The following is a 26,481-nucleotide window of genomic DNA, read 5'->3' as shown; positions in this document are numbered from 1 at the left end:
CAAACTGAAACATCTTCTTGGTTCTTTCGGTAAAGTCACGTAGAAATGGAAATAATAAAATGATAAAAATAAAACATAATAAAATCATTCTCACGACGTTTAGGCCACAACGCAAGCCGAAACGTCGTGAGAATTATTTTATTAAGTTTTATTATTTTATTATTTCCATTCTACGTGACTTTACCGAAAGAACCAAGAAGATGATTCCCTGCAGTCACGAAAGCTTTAAATCGAAACCAAACTGAAACCTTTTGCAATGAATCATGTCTGCAATAATCACAAATACTGCATTGTCTTTGAAACCGCTGTGCCACCACTCTACACAATTTAATTTGTCTCCACATGTTACATTTATTTTACACATCCTATCAGATGCACTGCATTCTGGGAGTGTATCGTATCAACAGCATTGGTTTTGACATTTCAGTGTCTCATCAGCAGAGCCGGGCTTGCATGGACCGATGCTGGTGACCTGCCAGATGTTTACAGGCAGGAACCAGTTTTGACATTCAGTTTCTCATCAGCAGACGGATGTTTAATTGGAAAATAAATCGGGTAAAAAACAAGTTTTTTTTTTAATGCGCGCACACACACACTTTTATTTGCACTCAAAAGTAGAACATTCAGTCATTTGACCTCAGAATTAATCAAATTTGATGTGCTCTGTAAACGGTGGGTGGCTTGCATGAAGACAATCAAACCCCCCCACACACACACACAAACCACATGGCCGGTGATTCTGATTCCAAGGTTGCGGTTGACCATCGGGGTTTGGCACTCGTCAATATTCATCTCCAGCAATGGAATCGATTCTCCTGGGATCGATTCCCCGTGACCATCAGGAGGGGATCAGGAGTATGGGGGGGAGGTGGCCGACGAGGGGGTCTTTATTTAGCGAGGCTGCCGACTGGTGGCACTTCACTCGGAGCAGACATGGCTACAGGTGAGGTGTGGTTCACGCGTGTCAGCTCTCTCTCTCGCTCTCTCGCTCGCTCGTGTGAGCACTCACTCCTGTGTGAACTGTCACTTGTGTGAGCTCTCTCTCACTCACACGTGTGAGCTCTCTCTCACTCACACGTGTGAGCTCTCACTCCTGTGAACTGTCACTCGTGTGAGCTCCCTCTCACTCACACTTGTGAGCTCTCACTCCTGTGAACTGCCACTCGTGTGAGCTCTCTCTCACTCACACGTGTGAGCTCTCACTCCTGTGAACTGTCACTCGTGTGAGCTCTCTCTCACTCACACTTGTGAGCTCTCACTCCTGTGAACTGTCACTCGTGTGAGCTCTCTCTCACTCACACTTGTGAGCTCTCACTCCTGTGAACTGTCACTCGTGTGAGCTCTCTCACACACAGGTGACCATTCACACACACGTGGGTGAGCGTGTCACAACACGGGTGATGTGTGTCACGTGGGTGAGCGTGTCACACACACGTGGGTAAGCGTGTCACGTGGGTAAGCGTGTCACACAAACGGGTGAGCGTGTTACGTGGGTGAGCGTGTCACACACAACACGGGTGAGTGGTGGGTCGCTGAGTCACCGGGGCTCAACCTCGGTGACGGGATTGTGGGGGATGGGGGTCGTGAGGGGGTGGGGGTCGTGAGGGGGTGAGGGGGTGAGGGGGTGGAACTCTACCACATTTGGGGTCCCGGACTGCCGTCCAAAGTCCGAGATTCGGGTCGGGTCCCCTCGGCGTTCCGACGCGGTCCAATATTCGGCGTCTCGAGCGGGCAGCCGCTGGCTCTTGCCTGCGTACAATACGCGTGCTACACGTTCCTATGGCGGGGACGAGTCCGTCCGCAGGGAGGGCTGATGGGCTGAGTCACGTGTCTCCGTTTCGAATCAACGTGCGCTTTTAAGAGTATTTGGCTACGATGCATTCCCAAATTGGTCAGCCGCTTTCGCTGAGCTAGAACCGTTTGTGGCCAGGTGGCTTCTATTATAAAAGTGCGGCGTTTCGTTTGTTCGTCAACTCAATCATAAGGGGAGCCTTTTAGAAAGTTTTAGAAAGTGGACCCCCCCCCCAAACTCCACATGTACCCGTACCCGGCCGGGTACGGGTACCCATTTGCGACCCTGGTGCGGCCGGGTACGAGTACGGGTAGGCCGTGAGTCACTGGTGAGTAACCGTTTGTCACTCATTTCGGGTAGGGTACGGGTGCGGGTAGGGAACGGGTACCCATTTGCGACCCTGGTGCGGCCGGGTACGGGTAAGGAATCAAAACCAGTTTGCGACCTCTGGCATGCGAGCCACGCGACTCAACCGACGCAGCCTCGCCTGCCAGAGGAGTGCACTGACGATGGGGACTGTGTTTCCAGATCTCTCAAAGATTCGTGAGCTCCTCGCACATAAACCGAGGGGTGGATCGTAGGCAGGCCCGCCTGAATGTTTCAAACCGGAGCAGGCGTTCATTTAAAAGGCTCCACGTTTCGCAAGCATAGAGGCATCACGGTAACCGAGAAGACCCAGAGTAGCAAGATTAATATATTCTGCCGCCCGACTGATTCGGACTTGAGACCTCCACTTCATAAGAACAACTGCCCAGGGTATGGGAAACTCCTCCAAATCTCAGGGTACGGGAAACTCCTCCAACTCTCTCCACGACTGCCCAGGGGTACGGGAACTCTTCCAAACTGCCTCCACGACTGCCCCCAGAACTCGTGGGGGAGCTGAGATGGTGGAAGTGTTTGATGGCACAGAAATACCCAGGCAGGTGCTTCGTTTTGGAGAGGTTGACGGTGTAGGCCCCACAGCCCTGCTTTCGGAAAGCCACAAAAACACACACGACACACACTTTAAGTGATCGTTCAAAGGTCGCAGCGTTGGCCAGCGATGCCCCATCCGTGAACTCGACCCATAAACTTGCACACTCGTCAGAGCAGGGGGTGAAGATACAAACTCCACACTCGCACAGAAAGACAAAGATCACCCGTGTAGCCTGTAACAGGCTGTTGGGGCAAGTGCTGTTAGCGAGCAGCACCTATGAAGGCCGAAACAGCACACGTGGGGTGGGTGGCCAGCACCACGCCAGGCCGCCTTTGTCTCCCCAGTGGCGATGTTTACACACCGCACCAGGTACTCATTTGAGGCTAAGTCGACCTAGGGGAGGCCCAGGACCGGTTCAGATAATCGTCACCGGTGTTGGTGGCCGTGAGCGGGAATCGAACTCGGGTGGTCCAGTTCGTAGCGCTAACCGCTACACTACCACTCCCCCCGTACTCTTATCACTGCCACACACTCAATCACGCATTCTTGCATAACAGGGGCAGAACACACACATTCCACTCACTCACAACTGCTCACTGGCACTCAACGACTCATATTTGCAGAACACGATACAAACTCCACACTCACAGCCACTCACACATGCAAACTCCACGCTCAACACTTTAAACACTTCCAGAATACAGGTTTTTTTTGGGGGTAAATATATAAATGTGTCGATAAATCCGCCACCACCCGACACAGCCAACTAGTAAGATTTGTCATGTTAACAGAAAGTGTCCAATTCGTGTGTTGGAGAGCCAAGCCACAACATTTACAACCTGAGTACGACGTTTCGCCAGTAATTAAAACTCAGTTCATCGGCTAGTTGGTGGCGGAGTTAACACATTCTGACAAAGCTAGTTGCAATTACTGACGAAACGTCATCAGCCTGGTGAAGCTAGTTGCAATTATTAGCGAAACGCCATCAGCCTGATGAAGCTAGTTGTATTTCGATTTAAAGCTTTCGTGACTGCAGGAATTCATCTTCTTGGTTCTTTCGGTAAAGTCACGTAGAATGGAAATAGTAAAATAATAAGAAATTTCCCGTAAAAACAAAGTTTTTCATTATAAATCCTTCATATGCGTGGCGGCTAGAGTCCTCTCGTCCTCTGGCTTGAGATGGCTGCCACCTATGGGTCAGATGATTGCCTGCCACCATTAAGCAATTGGTAAATAAATATAATTAATTTTTTCCTAAAAAGTGTCAAATTTTGGAAAAAAAATTTCACCAAAATAAATTGTCACGCACAACGAGTATGTGTGCAAAATGTCAGCTCGATTGGATCACGGGAAGTGGGTTAAAAAACGACCGAAAGATTTGCACGGTCGTAAGCGCGCAAGCAAGTGAACTTAATATAAAGGATTAAAAAAAAACATAATAAAATCATTCTCACGACGTTTCGGCCACAACGCAAGCAGCCGTCCTCAGGTGAAGACCAGGTCTGTCGAGAAAACATTCAGACGCTGTCTTCTCGACATACCTGTTCTTCACCTGAGGACGGCTGCTTGCGTTGTGGCCGAAACGTCGTGAGAATTATTTAATAATGTTTTACTATTATTTTATTATTATTTCCATTCTACGTGACTTTACCGAAAGAAGCAAGAAGAAGCTAGTTGTAATTACTGATGAAACGTCATCAGCCTGGTGAAGCTAGTTGCAATTACTGGTGAAACGTCGTACTCAGAAATGTAAATGTTGCTGGTTTACTCTCCAACACACCAGTCTGCTGTACTCGTAACAAATTGGCACGTTCAGATTACGTGACAAACCTTACTAATTTGCTGTGTGTCGGGTGGTGGTGGGGTTAACGACACATTTATATATTTGCACGATCTAACCCAAAAAAACAGTATTTATAGATTTTGGTCACGAAAGCCTACGCGTTAAACTGTAAACACGCACACTCACTCAAATCACTAGCACCCTATTAAGACACCAACACTCAGTGTAGACTTTCCCCGCGTTGTAAGTAACAAGAAGACTCGGTGCTTTGAAGCGATAACCGGTTGAACCAGCAAGTTTTTCCACCCCAGAATGTTATGCATCGATTCGCATTCCCTGACAGCCGACGTACAGAAAGACTGTATGGCGACATAGCCCCGGGGATAGATATATAATCACAGTACCATACACAATGCAGAAAGTGGCTCAAGAAAAATTAACCCGTAAAAACAAAGTTTTTCACTATAAATCCTTTATATGCGTGGCATCGGGTTTATTTTATTATTCATTTCTGTTTTTCTTGAGTAAGAGTTTCATTTGTATCACATTGGTATTTTAAATTAAATATGAAAAAAAAATTCCTAAAAAGTGGAACATTTAGGAAAAAAATTTCACGAAAATAAATTGTCACGCACAATGAGTCTGTGTGCAAAATGTCAGCTCGATTGGATCACGGGAAGTGGGTTAAAAAACGACCGAAAGATTTGCACGGTCGTAAGCGCGCAAGCAAGCAAGCAAGTGAACTTAATATAAAGGATTTATAAATTATCCCGTAAAAACAAAGTTTTTCACTATAAATCCTTTATTTGCGTGGCATCGGTTTTATTTTATTATTCATTTTTGTTTTTTTGAGTAAGAGTTTCATTTGTATCACATTGGTATTTTAAATTAAATATGAAAAAAAAATTCCTAAAAAGTGGAACATTTAGGAAAAAAAATTTTTCACGAAAATAAATTGTCACGCACAATGAGTCTGTGTGCAAAATGTCAGCTCGATTGGATCACGGGAAGTGGGTTAAAAAACGACCGAAAGATTTGCACGGTTGTAAGCGTGCAAGCAAGTGAACTTAATATAAAGGATTTAAAAAAGCTTTTCCGTCACAGTTCCTATGATTGCTTTTTCATTGCTTTCATGGCTTTATTTTGGTGATTTCGAAAAGTGTATTGGTTTAGCCATGTTTGTTTGTTGTAGTACAGAGTTAGACTGATGGCCTTAATCTAAGCTGTCTTGTGGTTGTTGTTGTTGTTTGACTTGCATCCCACTGGGATTTTTGCACACAGCGTTGGTGTACGGTGCTTTTTCTGCAATATTTAGCTGTCTTTTCTTGGATTTTATGTTTGCACTTAGTCACATATTCACTTCAAATGTTTTTTGTTCATGTTTTTGTTTTTTGTTTGTTGCAGTTGCACCCGATTCAAAAGCCGAATGGCTCACAGGGCTACACCTAATACATGAACTTGAACTTTAAAGGCGCTGCGACGGGCTATAATGAATCCGTGCAGAAGGAAAGCATTCAAGCATCAATGTGGTGCCAAATGTGAGGCTCTTTCGGTCCACAAATCCTCCCTGCCGTCCCAGAAATCAAAGCGATCCACAACTCGTCACTCTCGAGCATGCCTATGATATTCTTAGGTTTTTTCCGGTAAAGTCACGTAGGTAAAAAATTCAAATTAATAAAAGTAAAATAAAAATAAAATAAAATATTTTATTTTTATTTTATTTATTTTAAAAATAAAATATTTTATTTTTATTTTACTTTTAGTAATTTTAATTTTTTACCTACGTGACTTTACCGAAAAACCCTAAGAATATCAATACTTGCAGTCACGAAAGCTTCAAATCTAGAATGCCTGGGATACTCTTTGCTTCTTTCGGTAAAGTCACGTAGGTATAAAATAAATTAAATCACGACGCTTCGATTGCAGCACAAGCAATCATCATCAGTTGGGAAAACCACAGCAAGAATTATTTTTTGCTGAAGTGGGAGAGAGAGCTGCCGTGGTAAGAGGTTATATAGCAGAGGTCGCAAACGGGTTTTGATTCCTTACCCGTACCCGTACCCGGCCGCACCAGGGTCGCAAACGGGTACCCGTACCCGGCCGGGTACCCGGCCGGTTATTCTTTGGTTCTTTCGGTAAAGTCACGTATAAAGATAAAATAATAAATTAAATAATAGCATACTACGACGTTTCGATTGCAACACAAGCAATCATCATCAGGTATAAAAGAAATAGCAACAAAAATCTAACCAGAAAACTATAGACAGACATATAAAAAGGGTAAAATCTATTCTTATATTGTTTACTTTTACACTTTACACCCCTATCGTGTTTTTGTATTGTGATTGTTGTTGTGACGTTCCGACTCAGTGACTCTACTGGATATTTGTAAACAAAACGAAGAGGTCCTTTGTAGCTCATCGGATTCCTCCAGCATAAATATAAATTTCAGACGCTGTCTTTCCGACAGCCCTGTTCTTCACCTGAGGACGGCTGCTTGCGTTGTGGCCGAAACGTCGTGAAAATTGTATTTTATCATGTTTTATTTTTATTATTTTATTATTTCCCTTCTACGTGATGACTTTACCGAAAGAACCAAGAAGATGAATTCCTGCAAGTCACGAAAGCTTTAAATCGAATTATAAATATTCTGATTGAGACCACCACTCCCCACCACGTCACCCCCCCCATCTCCCCCCTTGACCTCCCCCCACCTCCCCCCTTGACCCCCCCCATCTCCCCCCTTGACCCCCCCCATCTCCCCCCTTGACCCCCCCCACCTCCCCCCTTGACCCCCCCCACTCCCCCCTTGACCCCCCCCCACTCCCCCTTGACCCCCCCACCTCCCCCTTGACCCCCCCCACCTCCCCCCTTGACCCCCCCCAATTCCCCCCTTGACCCCCCCCACCTCCCCCCTTGACCCCCCTCCATCTCCCCCCTTGACCCCCCCCACCTCCCCCCTTGACCTCCCTCCATCTCCCCCCTTGACCCCCCCCACCTCCCCCCTTGACCCCCCTCCATCTCCCCCCTTGACCTCCCCACCTCCCCCCCTTGACCCCCCCCACCTCCCCTCTTGACCCCCCCACCTGCCCCTCCCCTCTAAGCCCCGCCCCCAGCTGGTGCCGCACCTAAGAAGCTGCTGGTGCTGGACGTTGACTGCGGCGTGGATGACGCGCAAGCGCTCATGGTTGCCCTGGGAGACGCCGCGCGCGCGCGCGTGCTCGCCATCACGTGCTGCAACGGCAACACGCACGTGCGCCAGGTGGCGGACAACGTGGCGCGCGTGCTGCGCGCGTGCGGAGCGAGCGCGCAGGTGAGGAGGGGGGTGGGGGGGGGTCCTCACCCACAACACTCACCCCAAAGACAAAGGGGGCATCACGGTGGCTATGAGATGTTAACTTCCTCGCCTGGTATGCAGGAGGTCGTGGGTTCGATCCCAACCCTGACTGTATATTTGGAGTTTGCTGTGTCTCTCTCCGTCGTGAGATGTTAACTACCTCGCCTGGTTTACAGGAGGTCGTGGGTTCGATCCCAACCCTGACTCCTGTTGAAAATTATGAGTTTGTGTGTGTCTCTCTCCGTGCTGAGATGTTAACTACCTCGCCTGGTTTACAGGAGGTCGTGGGTTCGATCCCGACCCTGACGCCTGCTGTATATTTGGAGTTTGCCGTGTGTCTCTCTCCATGGTGAGATGTTAACTACCTCGCCTTGTTGTGTAGAATGGATGAACTGGGAGGTTCTAAGAGTTGTTAAGGTGCGGCTGATGTAAAGGTGCGGCTGAAGCACGCTGTTAGGAATGAGCCTTTGTTGTGTAAACTAGGTGCGGATGATGTAAAGGTGCTAACCCCGCGTGTCCCCCGCAGGTCCCCGTGTTCCTAGGGGCCTCCTCGCCGCTGCTCGCCAAGCAGATGGACGCGTCCCCGTTCCACGGCAACGACGGTCTGGGAGACTCCCCGGACCCCCCCGACCCGAGCCCCGTGGCGGTGAAGGAGCAGGAGGAGCACGCGGTCAATGCGCTCGTCCGTCTGGCCAAGGAGAACCCGGGACAGGTCCATTGATTTGTATCATTGTACATATATACACTCGTGTCTATGCGCCGCTTGTCGGTGGCAGCCCAACAGTCTGGAACGATATCCCTCTGCACATTCGCAGCATCACCTCAATCGCCTCCTTCAAGAGAGACTTAAAAACTCACCTCTACAATCATGCTTTTGAGCGACTCTGAGCTTGGCTCCGCGCCTCTGAGTTGCGGCCATTACGTCCGCAAATTTGCGTGCGTTATAAATTTAACTATTATTATTATCAATAACAAAATATATTATAGTCGACGTTTTAGCCTAGGGCTCTGGCCTAGGTCTCGGTCTAGGCTCCGACCCTAGGTCTTGGCCTAGGCTCCCTACCTAGGTCTCGACCTAAACCCCGGCCTAGGCTCCGATCCAAGGTTTTGGCAAAGGCTCCGGCCTAAGTCTCGGCCTAATCTCCGATCCAGGTTCTCGGCAATGGCCCTCGCCTAATTCTCGGCAAATGTTCCGGCCTACGTCTCGGCCTAGGCTCCAATCCAAGGTCTCGGCAAAGGCTCCGGCCTAAGTCGCGGCCTAGTCTATGGCCTAGTTCTCGGTTGTATAGGTCTTGCCATCCCTGGTCTAGGTCTTGGCCTATACTCCGACCTTCGGTCTCGACCGAGATTCCGACCTTTGGTCTCGGCCTAGACTCCAAGCCTAGGTCTCGGCCTAGACTCCAAGCCTAGGTCTCGGCCTAGGCTCCAAGCCTAGGTCTCGGCCTAGACTCCAAGCCTAGGTCTCGGCCTAGGCTCCAAGCCTAGGTCTCAGCCTAGACTCCAAGCCTAGGTCTCGGCCTAGGCTCCAAGCCTAGGTCTCGGCCTAGACTCCAAGCCTAGGTCTCGGCCTAGGCTCCGACCCTAGGTCTCGGCCTAGGCTCCGACCCTAGGTCTCGGCCTAGACTCCAAGCCTAGATCTCGGCCTAGGCTCCAAGCCTAGGTCTCGGCCTAGACTCCAAGCCTAGGTCTCGGCCTAGACTCCAAGCCTAGATCTCGGCCTAGGCTCCAGGCCTAGACTCCGACCCTAGGTCTCGGCCTAGACTCCCCAAACTACATCTCGGCCCAGACCCCCCACCCGAGGTCTCGGTCTCTCGGCCTCGGTCTTGAGTCTACTACGTGCTGCCCGCAGATCACGCTCATAGCCGTGGGGCCCCTGACCAACGTGGCGCTTGCGATGCGCATGGACCCTGACTTCACCTCGCGCCTCAAGGAGCTCTACATCATGGGCGGCACCGTGGAAGGTGCGTGCTCGCCGCGCCCGTTTACACATTCGGTGTTTTATCAGCAGAGTTGGGCTCGCTTGAACGATTGGTTCAACACGAGCAACATCTTGGACCGGTCGCAACATTTAGTGTCTTATCAGTAGTCAGGTGAGTTTGAAACCATTGGTTTAACCTGAGGAGAACTTTTCGATTTAAAGCTTTCGTGACTGCAGGGATTCATCTTCTTGGTTCTTTCGGAAAAGTCATGTAGAAGGGAAATAATAAAATAATAAAAATAAAACATAATAAAACATAATGAAACATAATTATTTTGTCAAGGCGCTCTTCCCCCTCCAATCCAGCTTAAATATACGCCCCAAGCCTGGTGGTGTTTCATTCAGACGCTGTCTTTCCGACAGACCTGTTCTTCACCTGAGGACGGCTGCTTGCGTTGTGGCCGAAACGTCGTGAGAATTATTTAAGAATGTTTTATTTTTATTATTTTATTATTTACCTTCTACGTGACTTTACCGAAAGAACCAAGAAGATGAATCCCTGCAGTCACGAAAGCTTTAAATCGACAACATACATCAGAGTATGTTGTTTGTTTGCATTCTGCCCACAAGTATTGTGCTTATTGCAGACATGATTCCTTGTAAAAGGTTTCAGTTTGGTGTTTTAACATCCTAACACAGCTGTTTTGTTGCCAGAAAAAAGGGGAAAAACCCATTCTAATATATCGGTACTGGCAAAGGAGGTCCAATGAAGCATGTTAAGGCTACACGGGGCATCTTTGCCTGTGTGGTGCATGCAGCACGTGGGAACTGCACCATGTGCGGGGAGTTTAACTTTGCTGCGGACCCTGAGGCTGCCTACGTGGTGCTGGAGACCTGCAGCTGCCCGCTCCTCATTGCCAGCTGGGAGTTCACCGTGCGCAACGCCATGCCCTGGGTGTGTAGCACAGAGACTCACCTACCCACTCACCTACCCGCTCACTCACACGCTCACCTACCCTATCACTCACCTACCCACTCACCTACCCACTCACTCACACGCTCACCTACCCCATCACTCACCTACCCGCTCACCTACCCACTCACTCACACGCTCACCTACACACTCACTCACACGCTCACCTACCCCATCACTCACCTACCCACTCACTCACATGCTCACCTACCCCCTCACTCACACGCTGATCTACCCGCTCACCTACCCGCTCACCTACCCGCTCACTCACACACTCACCTACCCACTCACTCACCTACCCGCTCACCTACCTACTCACTCACACGCTCACCTACCTCACTCACTCACCAACCCACTCACCTACCCGCTCACTCACACGCTCACCTACCCCATCACTCACTCACCTACCCCATCACTAACTCACCTACCCACTCACCTACCCGCTCACTCACACGCGCACCTACCTCATTCACACACCAACCCACTCACCTACCCACTCACTCACACGCTCACCTACCCACTCACTCACACGCTCACCTACCGGCTCACTCACACGCTCACCTACCCACTCACTCACATGCTCACCTACCCGCTCACTCACACACTCACCTACCCACTCACTCACACACTCACCTACCCACTCACCCACCGGCTCACTCACACGCTCACCTACCCACTCACTCACACGCTCACCTACCGGCTCACTCACTCGCTCACCTACCCACTCACTCACACGCTCACCTACCCACTCACTCACACACTCACCTACCCACTCACTCACACGCTCACCTACCCACTCACCCACCGGCTTACTCACACGCTCACCTACCCGCTCACCTACCCACTCACTCACACACTCACCTCCCCACTCACAAGCTCACCTACCCACTCACCTACCCACTCACTCACACGCTCACCTACCCGCTCACTCACACACTCACCTACCCACTCACTCACACACTCACCTACCCACTCAATCACATGCTCACCTACCGGCTCACTCACACGCTCACCTACCCGCTCACTCACACACTCACCTACCCACTCACTCACATGCTCACCTACCCACAAACTCACACACTCACCTCCCCACTCACTCACCCCCTCGCCTACCCACTCACCCACACTGCCGCTCACCCACCCGTGCGTGTTGCTGCTGCTGCAGGAGTTCTACGACGCGTGGACCACCACCGACACGGAGCGAGGACGCTTCGTGAAGCGCATCTCGGCGAAGAGCACCGCCTTCGCTCGGGAGCCCGGGCGCGGATCTGTGGTATTACTCACCACCCTCCTACTCACTCACTCACCCACTCACTCACCCACTCACTCACCAACTCACTCACCCACTCACTCACCACCCTCCCCACTCACCTACCACCCTCCCCACTCACTCACCCACTCACTCACTCACCACCCTCCCCACTCACTCACTCACTCACCCACTCACTCACCACCCTCCCCACTCACTCACCACCCTTCCCACTCACTCACTCACCAACCTCCCCACTCACTCACCACCCTCCCCACTCACTCACCACCCTCCTCACTCACTCACCACCCTCCTCACTCACTCACCACCCTTCCCACTCACTCACCACCCTCCCTCCCTCCCTACTCACTCACCACCCTCCCCACTCACTCACTACCCTCCCCACTCACTCACCACCCACCCCACTCACCACCCTTCCCACTCACTCACCACCCTCCCCACTCACTCACCACCCTCCCCACTTCTTTAGAGCGGCGTTTTTGCGTCTTGGTTTGTTGTCCTTCCCCCGCGCACCTCTGATTGTCACGGTTGGCTACGTACGATGCATGCAACACGCATACAACATGCATGCAACACGCATACAACACGCATGCAACACGCATACAACATACATACATCCATCTCTGTGGCCACCAGGAGCTGTTTGCTGGGCCGGGCTTTGTGCCGTGCGACGTCTACGCAGTCGCCGCTGCCTTGGACCCGGACTTCGTGACCCAGTGGGCAGAGCACTCGGTGAGTGGGCACGGGGGAGGGCACTGGGGGGGGGTGGGGGGGGGCACGAGGGGGGTTATGCCCCTCCCCCCCCCATCCAGGTGGCAGCATCAGTGTTGATATTTGGAGGTTAAAGGCCCTCCACAACAACAGCACCGTGTCGATTTAAAGCTTTCGTGACTGCAGGGATTCATCTTCTTGGTTCTTTCGGTAAAGTCGTCACGTAGAAGGGAAATAATAAAAGAATACAAATAAAACATAATAAAATAATTCTCACAGGTCTGTTCTTCACCTGAGGACGGCTGCTTGCGTTGTGGCCGAAACGTCGTGAGAATTATTTTATAATGTTTTATTTTTAATATTGTATTATTTCCCTTCTACGTGACTTTACCGAAAGAACCAAGAAGATGAAACAGCACCGTGTGTTTGCACGTGTGTGGGGAGTGGCGGCGCGACGGTTAGCGCGCTGCGCTACTCACCCGGCGAGCCGAGTTCGATTCCCGCCGACGGCCAACACCGGGTCCTGGGCCTCCCCTAGGTCGACCCGGCCTCGAATGAGTACCCGGTGCAACAGTGCGTAAATCACCGCCACCGACCGCACCCCGTCGCCGCTAACGGCACTTGCCCCGACGGCCCGTGCGAGGCTTACGCGGAGGGGGTGGGGGGGCCTTTGTCGTCTTTGTCGACATCGTGAACACTCCACGTGCTCCACTTGCTCCACGTGCTTCTCCTGTTCCACGTGCTTCTCCTGTTCCACGTGCTTCTCCTGTTCCACGTGCTTCTCCTGTTCCACGTGCTTCTCCTGTTCCACGTGCTTCTCCTGTTCCACGTGCTCCTCCTGTTCCACGTGCTTCTCCTGTTCCACGTGCTTCTCCTGTTCCACGTGCTTCTCCTGTTCCACGTGCTTCTCCTGTTCCACGTGCTTCTCCTGTTCCACGTGCTTCTCCTGTTCCACGTGCTTCTCCTGTTCCACGTGCTTCTCCTGTTCCACGTGCTTCTCCTGTTCCACGTGCTTCTCCTGTTCCACGTGTTCCACGTGCTCCACTTGCTCCACGTGCGCAGGTGCGTGTGGAGCTGCACGGCGCTCTGACGCGCGGCCAGATGGTGGTGGACTGGATGGGCATCATGGAGGATCGGCCGCTGGTCAATGCGCGCATCATGGTCCAGTGCGACACGGCGAGGCTCATGGCCATGCTCGTTGCGGCCGTGCAGTGACCGGTTGGAGGGACGGACGCAGGCCCCCGCCGACCGACTCACTCACCCACCCACTCACTCATCCACTCACCCACCCACTCACTCACCCACTCACTCACCCACCCACCCACTCACTCACCCACCCACTCACCCAGCCACCCACTCACTCACCCACCCACTCACTCATTCACCCACCCACCCACTCACTCACTCACCCACCCACCCACTCACTCACTCACTCACTCACCCACCCACCCACTCACTCACTCACTCACCCACCCACCCACCCACTCACTCACTCACCCAATCACCCACCCACCTATCCACTCACTCACCCACCCACTCACCCACCCACCCAATCACCCACCCACCTATCCACTGACTCACCCACTCACTCACCCACCCACTCACCCAGCCACCCAGCCACTCAACCACCCACCCACATATCCACTGACCCACCCACTCACCACCCAATCAGTCACTCACTCACCCACCCACCCACTTATCCGTTGGGGCTTCTGGCATCCAAAGAGGCGCGGGCTGTTTGCCTTTTTGTGATTTGTCTCAACAATAAAGGTCACAAATGTCAGCGTCGCCTGTCTCAGTAATCTGTGTTGACCACTCGAGGTACAGCGCAACGCACCAACACAATCAGCCTTGACCGCCATGAGCACGGCGCCGGGCGACGCTTCAGTCCACATGCCTCCTGGCATCGTCCCCACAGCATCTTGCCTGCTGTGGTGTGGTGCTGTGCGGTGTGATTCATCCGCTCGTCGTGTGTCAGGGTTCAAGAGTTGCTTCACCATTTGTACCGCGTCGTGCGGTGGCAAGGAGATGTCGTCTTTCTCGCCAGGTCTACAGGAGGTCGTGGGTTCCATCCCGACCCTGACGCCTGCTGTATATTTGGAGTTTGCATATCTCTCTCTCTCCGTGGTGAGATGTTAACTACCTCGCCTGGTCTACAGGAGGTCGTGGGTTCCATCCCGACCCTGACGCCTGCTGTATATTTGGAGTTTGCATATCTCTCTCTCTCCGTGGTGAGATGTTAACTACCTCGCCTGGTCTACAGGAGGTCGTGGGTTCCATCCCGACCCTGACGCCTGCTGTATATTTGGAGTTTGCATATCTCTCTCTCTCCGTGGTGAGATGTTAACTATCTCGCCTGGTGTACAGGAGGTCGTGGGTTCGATCCCGACCTTGACGCCTGCTGCTGCTGTATATTTGGAGTCTGCGTGTCTCTCTCTCTCCCTGGGTCCTCCGGTTTTCCCTCCACATTTAGAATCAACATGACGCGTTTAGAGTGTTTGTCTGCTGCTATAAATGTCCACGTGATGATGAGCTCCCATTTGTGGCCAGGTCGCTTCTGAAAAACAGCTACACAGCTCAGTTCGCCCTTCCTTACCTTGTAAAATGTCAACAGATGTTCATAGGCAGACCGGTTTCGCCATGCAGTGTCTCATCAGCTGAGCCGGGCTTGCACGGACCGATGCTGGCGACATGCCAGATTCATATTCTTAGGTTTTTTCGGTAAAGTCACGTAGGTAAAAAAATTAAATTAATAAAAGTAAAATAAAAATAAAATTAAAATCACGACGTTTCGGAGGCAACACAAGCTTTTGTCACCAGGTGGAACCGTCACAGCATGATTGCTGTATCACTTGATACAGCAATCGTGCTGTGACGGTTCCACCTGAAGACGGAAGCTTGTGTTGCCTCCGACACGTCGTGATTTTTAAATCCTTTATATTAAGTTCGCATGCTTGCTTGCGTGCTTGCGTGCTTGCTTGCTTGCTTACGACCGTGCAAATCTTTCGGTCGTTTTTTAACCCACTTCCCGTGATCCAATCGAGCTGACATTTTGCACACAGACTCGTTTTACACTGTTTAGGGAAAACAAATTAAATATTTAATTACCAATTGTTTAATACTGGCAGACAATCATCTGACCCATAGGTGGCAGCCATCTCAAGCCAGAAGACGAGATGACTCTAGCCGCCACGCATATAAAGGATTTATAGTGAAAAACTTTGTTTTTACGGGTTATACTTGTTATTTTATTTTTATTTTACTTTTATTAATTTTAATTTTTTACCTACGTTACTTTACCGAAAAAACCTAAGAATATGAATCCTTGCAGACATGCCAGATGTTTAGTTTGGAAGATGAAGCAGATGAAAAGCAAGTTTTTTTTGTTTTAATTCGCACACTTCTATTTGGGGCTCCAAAGTAGAAGCTCCATTATTTTGAATAAACGTGGGTGGTTTGCATGAATACAAAGGACCGGTTCTTAAAATGACGTCTTGAATCGTCGGAGAGCGATGAGTTTGTGTGCGCACAACATTTCAGCCCGTTAAGCTTCATAGATCCAGAGATATTGAAGCGCCAAAGATTAGAAAGAATATAAACAAGACAAGGGGGGACGTTAAATACAAGTGTGTAACAATTAAAGCGTGTAGGAATGAAAGTGTGGAACAATAAACGTGTGTAACAATGAAAGTGTAACAATAGAAGTGTGTAACAATGAAAGTGTGTAACAATGAAAGTATGTAACAATAAAAGTAACAATGAAAGTGTAACAATAAAAGTGTGTAACAATGAAAGTATAACAATGAAAGTGTGTAACAATGAAAGTGTAACAATAGAAGTGTGTAACAATAGAGGTGTAACAATAGAAGTGTGTAACAATGAAAGTCTGTAACAATGAAAGTGTAACAATAGAAGTGTGTAACAATAAAAGTAACAATGAAAGTGTAACAATGAAAGTGTAACAATAAAAGTGTGTAACAATAAAAGTGTACGATTCTCGATTCGAGGTTTGGCATTCGACTCCAGCAATGGAATCGATTCTCCCGGGATCGACGCCACGTGACTCTCAGAAGCGATAGGGGGGGGAGGGGGGTGGGCGGGGCGAGGTCGGGGCGTGTGGGCGGGGCGAGGAGAGTGGGAGGGGCGAGGAGAGTGGGCGGGGCGTAGAGAGTGGGCGGGGCGTAGAGAGTTGGGGGCGGGGCGTAGAGAGTTGGGGGCGGGGCGAGGAGAGTTGGGGGCGGGGCGTAGTAGCAGCTGTCCCACTGAGCGGGGGCCTCATTCGGAGCAGCGATGGCGACAGGTGAGGAGGCGTTCACTGAGCACTCCCTCTCTCACTCACTGTCACTCACTCACACTCACTCACACTCACTCACTCTCACTCACTCACTCTCACTCACTCTCACTCACTCACTCACTCTCACTCACTCACTCGCTTGTGTGAGTACACTCACTCAAACTCACTCTCACTCCCTCACTCACTCGCTTGTGTGAGTACACTCACTCTCACTCACTCACTCTCACTCACTCACTCGCTTGTGTGAGTACACTCACTCTCACTCACTCTCACTCACTCACTCGCTTGTGTGAGTACACTCACTCTCACTCACTCACTCTCACTCACTCACTCGCTTGTGTGAGTACACTCACTCTCACTCACTCTCACTCACTCACTCGCTTGTGTGAGTACACTCACTCACACTCACTCACTCTCACTCACTCACTCTTACTCACACTCACTCACTCTCACTCACTCACACTCACTCACTCTTACTCACACTCACTCACTCTCACTCACTCACTCACACTCTTACTCACTCTCACTCACGTGTGTGCACACTCTCTCACTCTCACTCACTCACTCTCACTCACTCACTCTCACTCACTCGTGTGAGCACACTCACTCACTCACTCTCACTCACTCACTCTCACTCACTCACTCGCTTGTGTGAGTACACTCACTCTCACTCACTCTCACTCACTCACTCGCTTGTGTGAGTACACTCACTCACACTCACTCACTCTCACTCACTCACTCGCTTGTGTGAGTACACTCACTCTCACTCACTCTCACTCACTCACTCGCTTGTGTGAGTACACTCACTCACACTCACTCACTCTCACTCACTCACTCTTACTCACACTCACTCACTCTCACTCACTCACACTCACTCACTCTTACTCACACTCACTCACTCTCACTCACTCACTCACACTCTTACTCACTCTCACTCACGTGTGTGCACACTCTCTCACTCTCACTCACTCACTCTCACTCACTCACTCTCACTCACTCGTGTGAGCACACTCACTCACTCACTCTCACTCACTCACTCTCACTCACTCACTCGCTTGTGTGAGTACACTCACTCTCACTCACTCTCACTCACTCACTCGCTTGTGTGAGTACACTCACTCACACTCACTCACTCTCACTCACTCACTCGCTTGTGTGAGTACACTCACTCTCACTCACTCTCACTCACTCACTCGCTTGTGTGAGTACACTCACTCAAACTCACTCTCACTCCCTCACTCACTCGCTTGTGTGAGTACACTCACTCACACTCACTCGCTTGTGTGAGTACACTCACTCTCACTCACTCTCACTCACTCGCGTGTGTGAGTACACTCACTCACACTCACTCGCTTGTGTGAGTACACTCACTCTCACTCACTCACTCTCACTCACTCACTCGCTTGTGTGAGTACACTCACTCACACTCACTCGCTTGTGTGAGTACACTCACTCAAACTCACTCTCACTCCCTCACTCCCTCGCACGTATGAACACTCTCACTCACTCTCACTCACTCTCACTCACTCACACTCACTCTCACTCACTCGTGTGAGCACACTCACTCACACTCACTCTCACTCACTCACTCGTGTGAGCACACTCACTCACTCACACTCACTCACTCTCACTCACTCGTGTGAGCACACTCACTCACTCACTCCCTCGCACGTGTGAACACTGTCACTCACTCTCACTCGCTTCTGTGAGCACACTCACTCACTCACACTCACTCGCTTCTGTGAGCACACTCACTCACACTCACTCACTCACTCTCACTCACTCACACTCACTCGCACGTGTGAACACTGTCACTCACTCTCACTCGCTTCTGTGAGCACACTCACTCACACTCACTCACTCACTCTCACTCACTCACACTCACTCGCTTCTGTGAGCACACTCACTCACACTCACTCACTCACTCTCACTCACTCACTCACTCTCACTCACTCACTCACTCTCACTCACTCACACTCACTCGCTTCTGTGAGCACACTCACTCACACTCACTCACTCTCACTCACTCACACTCACTCGCTTCTGTGAGCACACTCACTCACACTCACTCACTCACACTCACTCGCACGTGTGAACACTGTCACTCACTCGGACGTGTGAGCAGTGGGGGGGGGAGGAGGTGGGGGGAGAGGGGGCGGGGCAGAAAGTGGACCCCACTTTCTGCCCCGCCCCCTCTCCCCCCCCCCACCTCCTCTCCCCCCCACCTCCCCCCCCACCTCCTCTCTCTCTCCCCACCTCTCCCCCCCACCTCCTCTCCCCCCCACCTCCTCCCCCCCACCTCCTCCCCCCCCACCTCCTCTCCCCCCCACCTCCTCTCTCCCCCCCCCTACTGCCGACGCTGGTACAGGGTGTTTCAAAAAGATGGACCCAATTTCAAAGCAGTATATTTCACGATGGCAACATGTTGCAAATACACAAACGGTTACAAGCGGTTGAATGGGTTATCAAGTTTCACTAACCATTTTATAAATGCTCTACGTGCCCTCCAAGTGCTGTACGGACAACATCGAGATGATAGTTGAATTCGTCCCAAACGCCTCTTTTCTGACGCTTTCCTCTGAGGTGCGTGCTCGCCCCGTGCTCTTCCCCCCTAACATCAACAGCAGCCCGCTTCCTTAAATTGTCGATACCAACGGCGAATGCCCTTTGACATTGGCGGATCGATGCCGAGACGCCGTTGAAACGCACGGATTCAGTCTCGCCGAACTGCAGAACGCGAATCGCCCATTGTGTGTTGAGGGGTCGCCGTCTTACGAATGACTGAGGCTAGGGGCTGTTTGTGCGCTGGGAGAGCGGTAATACAGTCATACCTCGGTATACAACCGCTTTGGAATACGTCGAATTTGGTATACGTCGTGTTTTGATGAGAAAAACTTTTCTTGGGATACGACGTCTTGCTTGGGATACGACGCCTTGCTTGGGATACGACGTCTCGCTGGGGATACGACGCCTTGCTTGGGATACGACGTCTTGCATGGGATACGACGTCTTGCTTGGGATACGACGCCTTGCTTGGGATACGACGCCTTGCTTGGGATACGACGCCTTGCTTGGGATACGACGTCTCGCTTTGGGATACGACGTCTCGCTTTGGATACGACGTCTTGCTTGGGATACGACGTCTTGCTTGGGATACGACGTCTTGCTTGGGATACGACGCCTTGCTTGGGATACGACGTCTTGCTTGGGATACGCCTTGCTTGGGATAGGACGTCTTGCTTGGGATACGACGTCTTGCTTGGGATACGACGTCTTGCTTGGGATACGACGTCTTGCTTGGGATACGACGTCTTGCTTGGGATACGACGTCTTGCTTGGGATACGACGCCTTGCTTGGGATATGACGTCTTGCTTGAGATACGACGCCTTGCTTGGGATACGACGTCTTGCTTGGGATACGACGCCTTGCTTGGGATACGATGCCTTGCTTGGGATAAGATGTCTTGCTTGGGATACGACGTCTTGCTTGGGATACGACGTCTTGCTTGGGATACGACGTCTTGCTTGGGATACGACGTCTTGCTTGGGATACGACGTCTTGCTTGGGATACGACGCCTTGCTTGGGATATGACGTCTTGCTTGGGATACGACGTCTTGCTTGGGATACGACGCCTTGCTTGGGATACGATGTCTTGCTTGGGATACGACGTCTTGCTTGGGATACGACGCCTTGCTTGGGATACGATGCCTTGCTTGGGATAAGATGTCTTGCTTGGGATACGACGTCTTGCTTGGGATACGACGTCTTGCTTGGGATACGACGTCTTGCTTGGGATACGACGTCTTGCTTGGGATACGACGTCTTGCTTTGGGATACGACGTCTTGCTTGGGATACGACGCCTTGCTTGGGATATGACGTCTTGCTTGGGATACGACGTCTTGCTTGGGATACGACGCCTTGCTTGGGATATGACGTCTTGCTTGGGATACGACGTCTTGCTAGAACTTGTATGGATCAGGATGAGTCACCGCGTAGACCACGTTCACGACTCCACCCCATCCTCGTAGACTATCAACTCCTCTCAGCAAGGTAAAGTGACGCTAAATTTGTATTTTTATTTCAATTCATTTTATGCATTTATTTTTATTTATGTATGCATGCTAGTATTAAGTGGTGTCTAAATTATTTTATACAACCCCATTAATGTATAATATGCCACATAAAATATCATTCCTTATACTCTGGAATGGATTATTTATTTTCCCTTTATTTCTTATGGGAAAAATTCGTTTGGTATACGTCATTTTCGATATAAGTCCTACCTTCTGGAACGATTTAATTACGTATACCGAGGTACCACTGCAATTTGAAACTCTATGCCCCTCCCTCTCTATGCCCCACCCCTCCCTAAGCCCCGCCCCCAGCTGGTGCCGCACCTCAGAAGTTGCTGGTGCTGGACGTTGACTGCGGCGTGGATGACGCGCAAGCGCTCATGGTTGCCCTGGGAGACGCCGCGCGCGCGCGCGTGCTCGCCATCACGTGCTGCAATGGCAACACGCACGTGCGCCAGGTGGCGGACAACGTGGCGCGCGTGCTGCGCGCGTGTGGAGCGAGCGCGCAGGTGAGCAGGGGGGGGGCAATGCTGGCTAGGACATGTTGACTACCTCGCTTGGTTTACAGGAGGTCTTGGGTTCGATCCCGACCCTGACGACGCCTGCTGTATATTTGTAGTTTGCGTGTCTCTCTCCGTGGTGAGATGTTGACTACCTCGCCTGGTCTACAGGAGGTCGTGGGTTCGATCCCGACCCTGACGATGCCTGCTGTATATTTGGAGTTTGCGTGTCTCTCTCTCCCAGTGGTGAGATGTTGACTACCTCGCCTGGTCTACAGGAGGTCGTGGGTTCGATCCCGACCCTGACGCCTGCTGCTGTATATTTGTAGTTTGCGTGTCTCTCCCTGTGGTCGAGTGGATTTTGCCCCGGTTCCTCCGGTTTTTCCCTCCACATTTAGAATCAACATGCCCATAGTGTATTTGGCTGCCGCTATACATTTCCACGTGATGATGAGCCACTTCGTTGAGGTATCCATTTGTTGCCAAGTCGCTTCTGAAAAAGAGCTACACAGTTCAGTCGTCCCTACCTGGTTCAATACAAAGTTAAATTTAGGTGCAGTTCAAAGATCCCCCGTATCCAAATCAGAATCTTTATTTCCACTGGAGGAGGAGGAAGTTACAACAAATAGTACAAAAAAACGATAGGAGTGCAACATTGATAAAAAGTCAGCAAAAGATATATAGTGACTTGCATAAATACTGTGAGTAGCAGCACTTATCAAGGCCGACACGGCACACGAAGGCGGGGTGGTGTGCCCAGCACCATGTCCCTCACCCCATGACACTTCGGGGTAGGGAGAGAGACACGAGGAGAGAAAGTGATTGAGAACCAAGGGAGTAGACGCGGGGAGAGTGATAGGGAGGCACGGGCTGAGAGACGAGACGAGAGAGGAATGGGAGAGAGCGACACGGGTAGAGAGTGACACGGGGAGAGAGAGAGACGGGTAGAGGCCTGAGAGCCAAGGGCGTAGACACTGGGAAAGAGAGACAGAGACAGTGGGGGAGTATGTCAGATAAAGAGCGAGAGACACACGTGTTGATGATGCATGTACGTTGAACTCCTTTCACACCGCACGTAGCTAATCCCGCGTGTCTCCCGCAGGTTCCCGTGTTCCTAGGGGCCTCCTTGCCGCTGCTCGCCAAGCCGAAGCACGCGACCCGGTTCCACGGCAATGACGGTCTGGGGGACTCCCCGGACCCCCCCGACCCGAGCCCCGTGGCGGTGAAGGAGCAGGAGGAACACGCGGTCAATGCGCTCGTCCGTCTGGCCAAGGAGAACCCGGGACAGGTCCATTGATTTGCATCGTGTTACACACGTAGGATCTAGACTTGAAGCTTTTTCGTGACTGCAAGGAGTCGTGCGCTTAGGTTTTTTTCGGTAAAGTCGTGTGGGTAAGAAATAATAAAATGATAATAAATGAAAATAACTCGATTAAATCACGATGTTTCGGAGGCAACACAAGTCTCCGTCTTCAGGTGGGACCGTCACTGCCAAATTTACTGTATCAAGGTGAGTAAATTTGATACAGTAAATTTGGCTGTGACAGTCCCACCTGAAGACGGAGACTTGTGTTGCCTCCGAAACGTCGTGATGTAATTTATTTATTTGTATTTATTATTATTTTATTATTATTTTTTACCTACGTGACTTTACCGAAAAAACCTAAGAGTACACGTAGAATCGTCAATAAAATATATATAATAGTCGACGTTTCGGCCTAGGCTTCGATCCTAGGTCTCAGCCTAGGCTCAAACTCTAGGTTTTGGCCTAGGCTCCAGCGTAGATCTCGGCCTAGGCTTTGATCCTAGATTTCGGCCTAGGCTCAAACCCTAGATCTCGGCCTAGGCTCCGACCCTAGGACTCGGCCTAGGCTCAAACCCTAGGCCTTAGCCGAGGCTGAAACCCTAGGTCTCGGCCTAGGCTTCGGGCTATGTCTCGGCCTCGGGCTAGGCTCTGGCCTAGTTCTCGGCTTAAGCTCCAGCCTAGGCTCCGATCCTAGGTCTCGGCCTAGGCTCCGACCCTAGGTCTCGGCCTAGGTCTCGGCCTAGGCTCCCCACCCGAGGCCTCGGTCGTGAGTCTGCTCCGTGCTGCCCGCAGATCACGCTCGTGGCTCTGGGGCCCCTGACCAACGTGGCGCTTGCGACGCGCATGGACCCCGACTTCACTTCGCGCCTCAAGGAGCTCTTCATCATGGGCGGCACCGTGGAAGGTGCGTGCCCGCCATCCCGTTTCCACATTCGGTGTCTCATCCAGTAGAGTTGGGCTCGCTTGAACGATTGGTTCAACACGGGCAAAATCCGCAACATTATTTAGTGTCAGTAGTCAGGTGAGTTTGAAACCATTGGTTCAACACGAGCAGAACTCCGGTTTCGACCTTCAGTGTCTCATCAGCAAAGTCGGGCTCGCTTGAACCGCCACCACCCGACACAGCCAATTAGTAAGGTCTGTCACGTAAACAGAACAGTGCCAATGCGTTACTAGTACGTTACCATATAAATAATCCAAACGGCAATGGATATCCCATAGTCATTTATATGTATTGATTAATCCCCTCCCCCGCCCCCCACTTCGCGCAAGATGAGCGCACAAGTGACGTCATCACATCTACTACGCTTCTATTTAAGGAACGAAACAGGTGGATTTCTCCACTAATCCTGGCTGTCGCCTGATGAAGCTGGTTGCAATTGCTGGCGAAACGTCGTACTCAGATTGTAAATGTTGTGGCTTGGCTCTCCAACACACCGGTGTGCTGTACTAGTACACGACACTATACACTACACTACTATACACTACACACTACACTATACACTACACTATACACTACACTATACACTACACTATACACTACACTATACACTACACTACTATACACTACACTACTATACACTACACTATACACTACACTATACACTACACTATACACTACATTACTATACACTACACTATACACTACACTATACACTACACTATACACTACACTACTATAAACTATACACTACACTATACACTAGTGCTGTACTAGTATACTACACTATACACTACACTATACACTAGTGTTGTACTAGTATACTACACTATACACTACACTAAACACTAGTGCTGTACTAGTACACTATACACTACACTATACACTAGTACTGTACTAGTACACTACACTACACACTAGTGCTGTACTAGTATACTACACTATACACTACACTATACACTAGTGCTGTACTAGTATACTACACTATACACTACACTATAAACTACACTATACACTACTATACACTACACTATACACTAGTGCTGTACTAGTAACGAATTGGGCACGTTCTGTTTACGTGACAACCCTTACTAGTTGGCTGTGTCGGGTGGTGGCGGGTTTAACGACACAACATTTATATATTTACGCGATCTAACCCACAAAACCTGTATTACGGGTGATATGGGTCGCGAAAGCCAACGCGCTAAATTCAGTTTCTCATCAGCAGCCAGGCAAGTTTGTGTGCCGTGCCGGCCTGCATAGCCGCTGTTTGCTACCCGTTGACAACACTTGCCCCAACAGCCTGTTGAGGCTACACGGGGGATCTTTGTCTTTGTGGTGCATGCAGCGCATGGGAACTTCACCGCGTCCGGGGAGTTTAACTTTGTCACGGACCCTGAGGCTGCCTACGTGGTGCTGGAGACCTGCAGCTGCCCGGTGCACATTGCCAGCTGGGAGTTCACCGTGCGCAACGCCATTCCCTGGGTGTGCAGCACAGAGACTCACCTACCCACTCACTCACCTACCCACTCACCTACCCACTCACCTACCCACTCACTCACACACTCACCTACCCGCTCACTCACATGCTCACCTACACACTCACTCACACGCTCACCTACCCACTCACTCACACGCTCACCTACCCCATCACTCACCTACCCACTCACTCACACTCACCTACCCACTCACTCACACTCACCTACCCACTCACTCACACGCTCACCTACACTATCACTCACCTACCCACTCACCTACCCACTCACCTACCCACTCACTCACACGCTCACCTACCCACTCACCTACACACTCACTCACACGCTCACCTACACTATCACTCACCTACCCACTCACCTACCCACTCACTCACACTCACCTACCCACTCACTCACACGCTCACCTACACTATCACTCACCTACCCACTCACCTACCCACTCACCTACCCACTCACTCACACGCTCACCTACCCACTCACCTACACACTCACTCACACGCTCACCTACACTATCACTCACCTACCCACTCACCTACCCACTCACCTACCCACTCACTCACACGCTCACCTACCCACTCACCTACACACTCACTCACACGCTCACCTACACACTCACCTACCCACTCACCTACCCACTCACTCACACGCTCATCTACCCCATCACTCACCTACCCACTCACTCACACGCTCACCTACCCCATCACTCACCTACCCACTCACTCACCTACCCACTCACTCACATGCTCACCTACCCCATCACTCACCTACCCACTCACCTACCCCATCACTCACCTACCCACTCACCTACACACTCACCTACCCACTCACTCACCTACCCACTCACTCACACGCTCACCTACCCACTCACTCACACGCTCACCTACCCCATCACTCACCTACCCACTCACTCACCTACCCACTCACCTACCCACTCACCTACACACTCACCTACCCCATCACTCACCTACCCACTCACCTACCCACTCACTCACACGCTCACCTACCCACTCACTCACACGCTCACCTACACTATCACTCACCTACCCACTCACTCACACGCTCACCTACCCACTCACCTACACACTCACTCACACGCTCACCTACCCACTCACTCACACACTCACCTACCCTATCACTCACCTACCCACTTACCTACCCACTCACTCACA

General features: G+C 50.9%; 2 protein-coding genes across 3 annotated transcripts in view; both read left to right on the top strand.

Moving 5' to 3' along the window:
• The first annotated feature begins 887 nt into the window (after nucleotides 1-887).
• On the top strand, nucleotides 888-14,483 carry LOC133357767 (nucleoside hydrolase-like). 2 transcript variants are annotated; one of them, XM_061575885.1, is made up of 8 exons: nucleotides 888-943; nucleotides 7,596-7,804; nucleotides 8,355-8,540; nucleotides 9,678-9,789; nucleotides 10,565-10,701; nucleotides 11,885-11,992; nucleotides 12,626-12,721; nucleotides 13,763-14,483. In XM_061575885.1, the coding sequence occupies exons 1-8, from the start codon at nucleotides 934-936 to the stop codon at nucleotides 13,913-13,915; spliced, it is 1,011 nt and encodes a 336-aa protein (XP_061431869.1). In that variant the 5' UTR covers nucleotides 888-933; the 3' UTR covers nucleotides 13,916-14,483. The 2 variants fall into 2 exon arrangements, with proteins under 2 accessions (XP_061431869.1, XP_061431868.1); XM_061575884.1 differs by lacking the exon at nucleotides 888-943 and adding an exon at nucleotides 5,628-6,029.
• Nucleotides 14,484-16,976: 2,493 nt separating this feature from the next.
• LOC133357715 (nucleoside hydrolase-like) overlaps nucleotides 16,977-26,481 on the top strand; it is a 10,020-nt gene continuing 515 nt past the window's right edge. Inside the window, exons 1-5 of the mRNA XM_061575809.1 lie at nucleotides 16,977-17,000; nucleotides 21,371-21,579; nucleotides 22,673-22,858; nucleotides 23,669-23,780; nucleotides 25,165-25,301. Of these exons, the coding sequence (XP_061431793.1) occupies nucleotides 16,991-17,000; nucleotides 21,371-21,579; nucleotides 22,673-22,858; nucleotides 23,669-23,780; nucleotides 25,165-25,301 (654 nt within the window). The 5' untranslated portion in view covers nucleotides 16,977-16,990. The remainder of the gene's footprint in view (nucleotides 17,001-21,370; nucleotides 21,580-22,672; nucleotides 22,859-23,668; nucleotides 23,781-25,164; nucleotides 25,302-26,481) is intronic.

This window comes from Lethenteron reissneri, chromosome 59 (assembly GCF_015708825.2).
Source record: "Lethenteron reissneri isolate LAM-NWPU_2019-01 chromosome 59, ASM1570882v1, whole genome shotgun sequence".
NCBI lineage: Eukaryota > Metazoa > Chordata > Hyperoartia > Petromyzontiformes > Petromyzontidae > Lethenteron > Lethenteron reissneri.
Note: the sequence above shows the minus strand (reverse complement) of the source record. Positions and strands in the feature narration are given on the sequence as shown.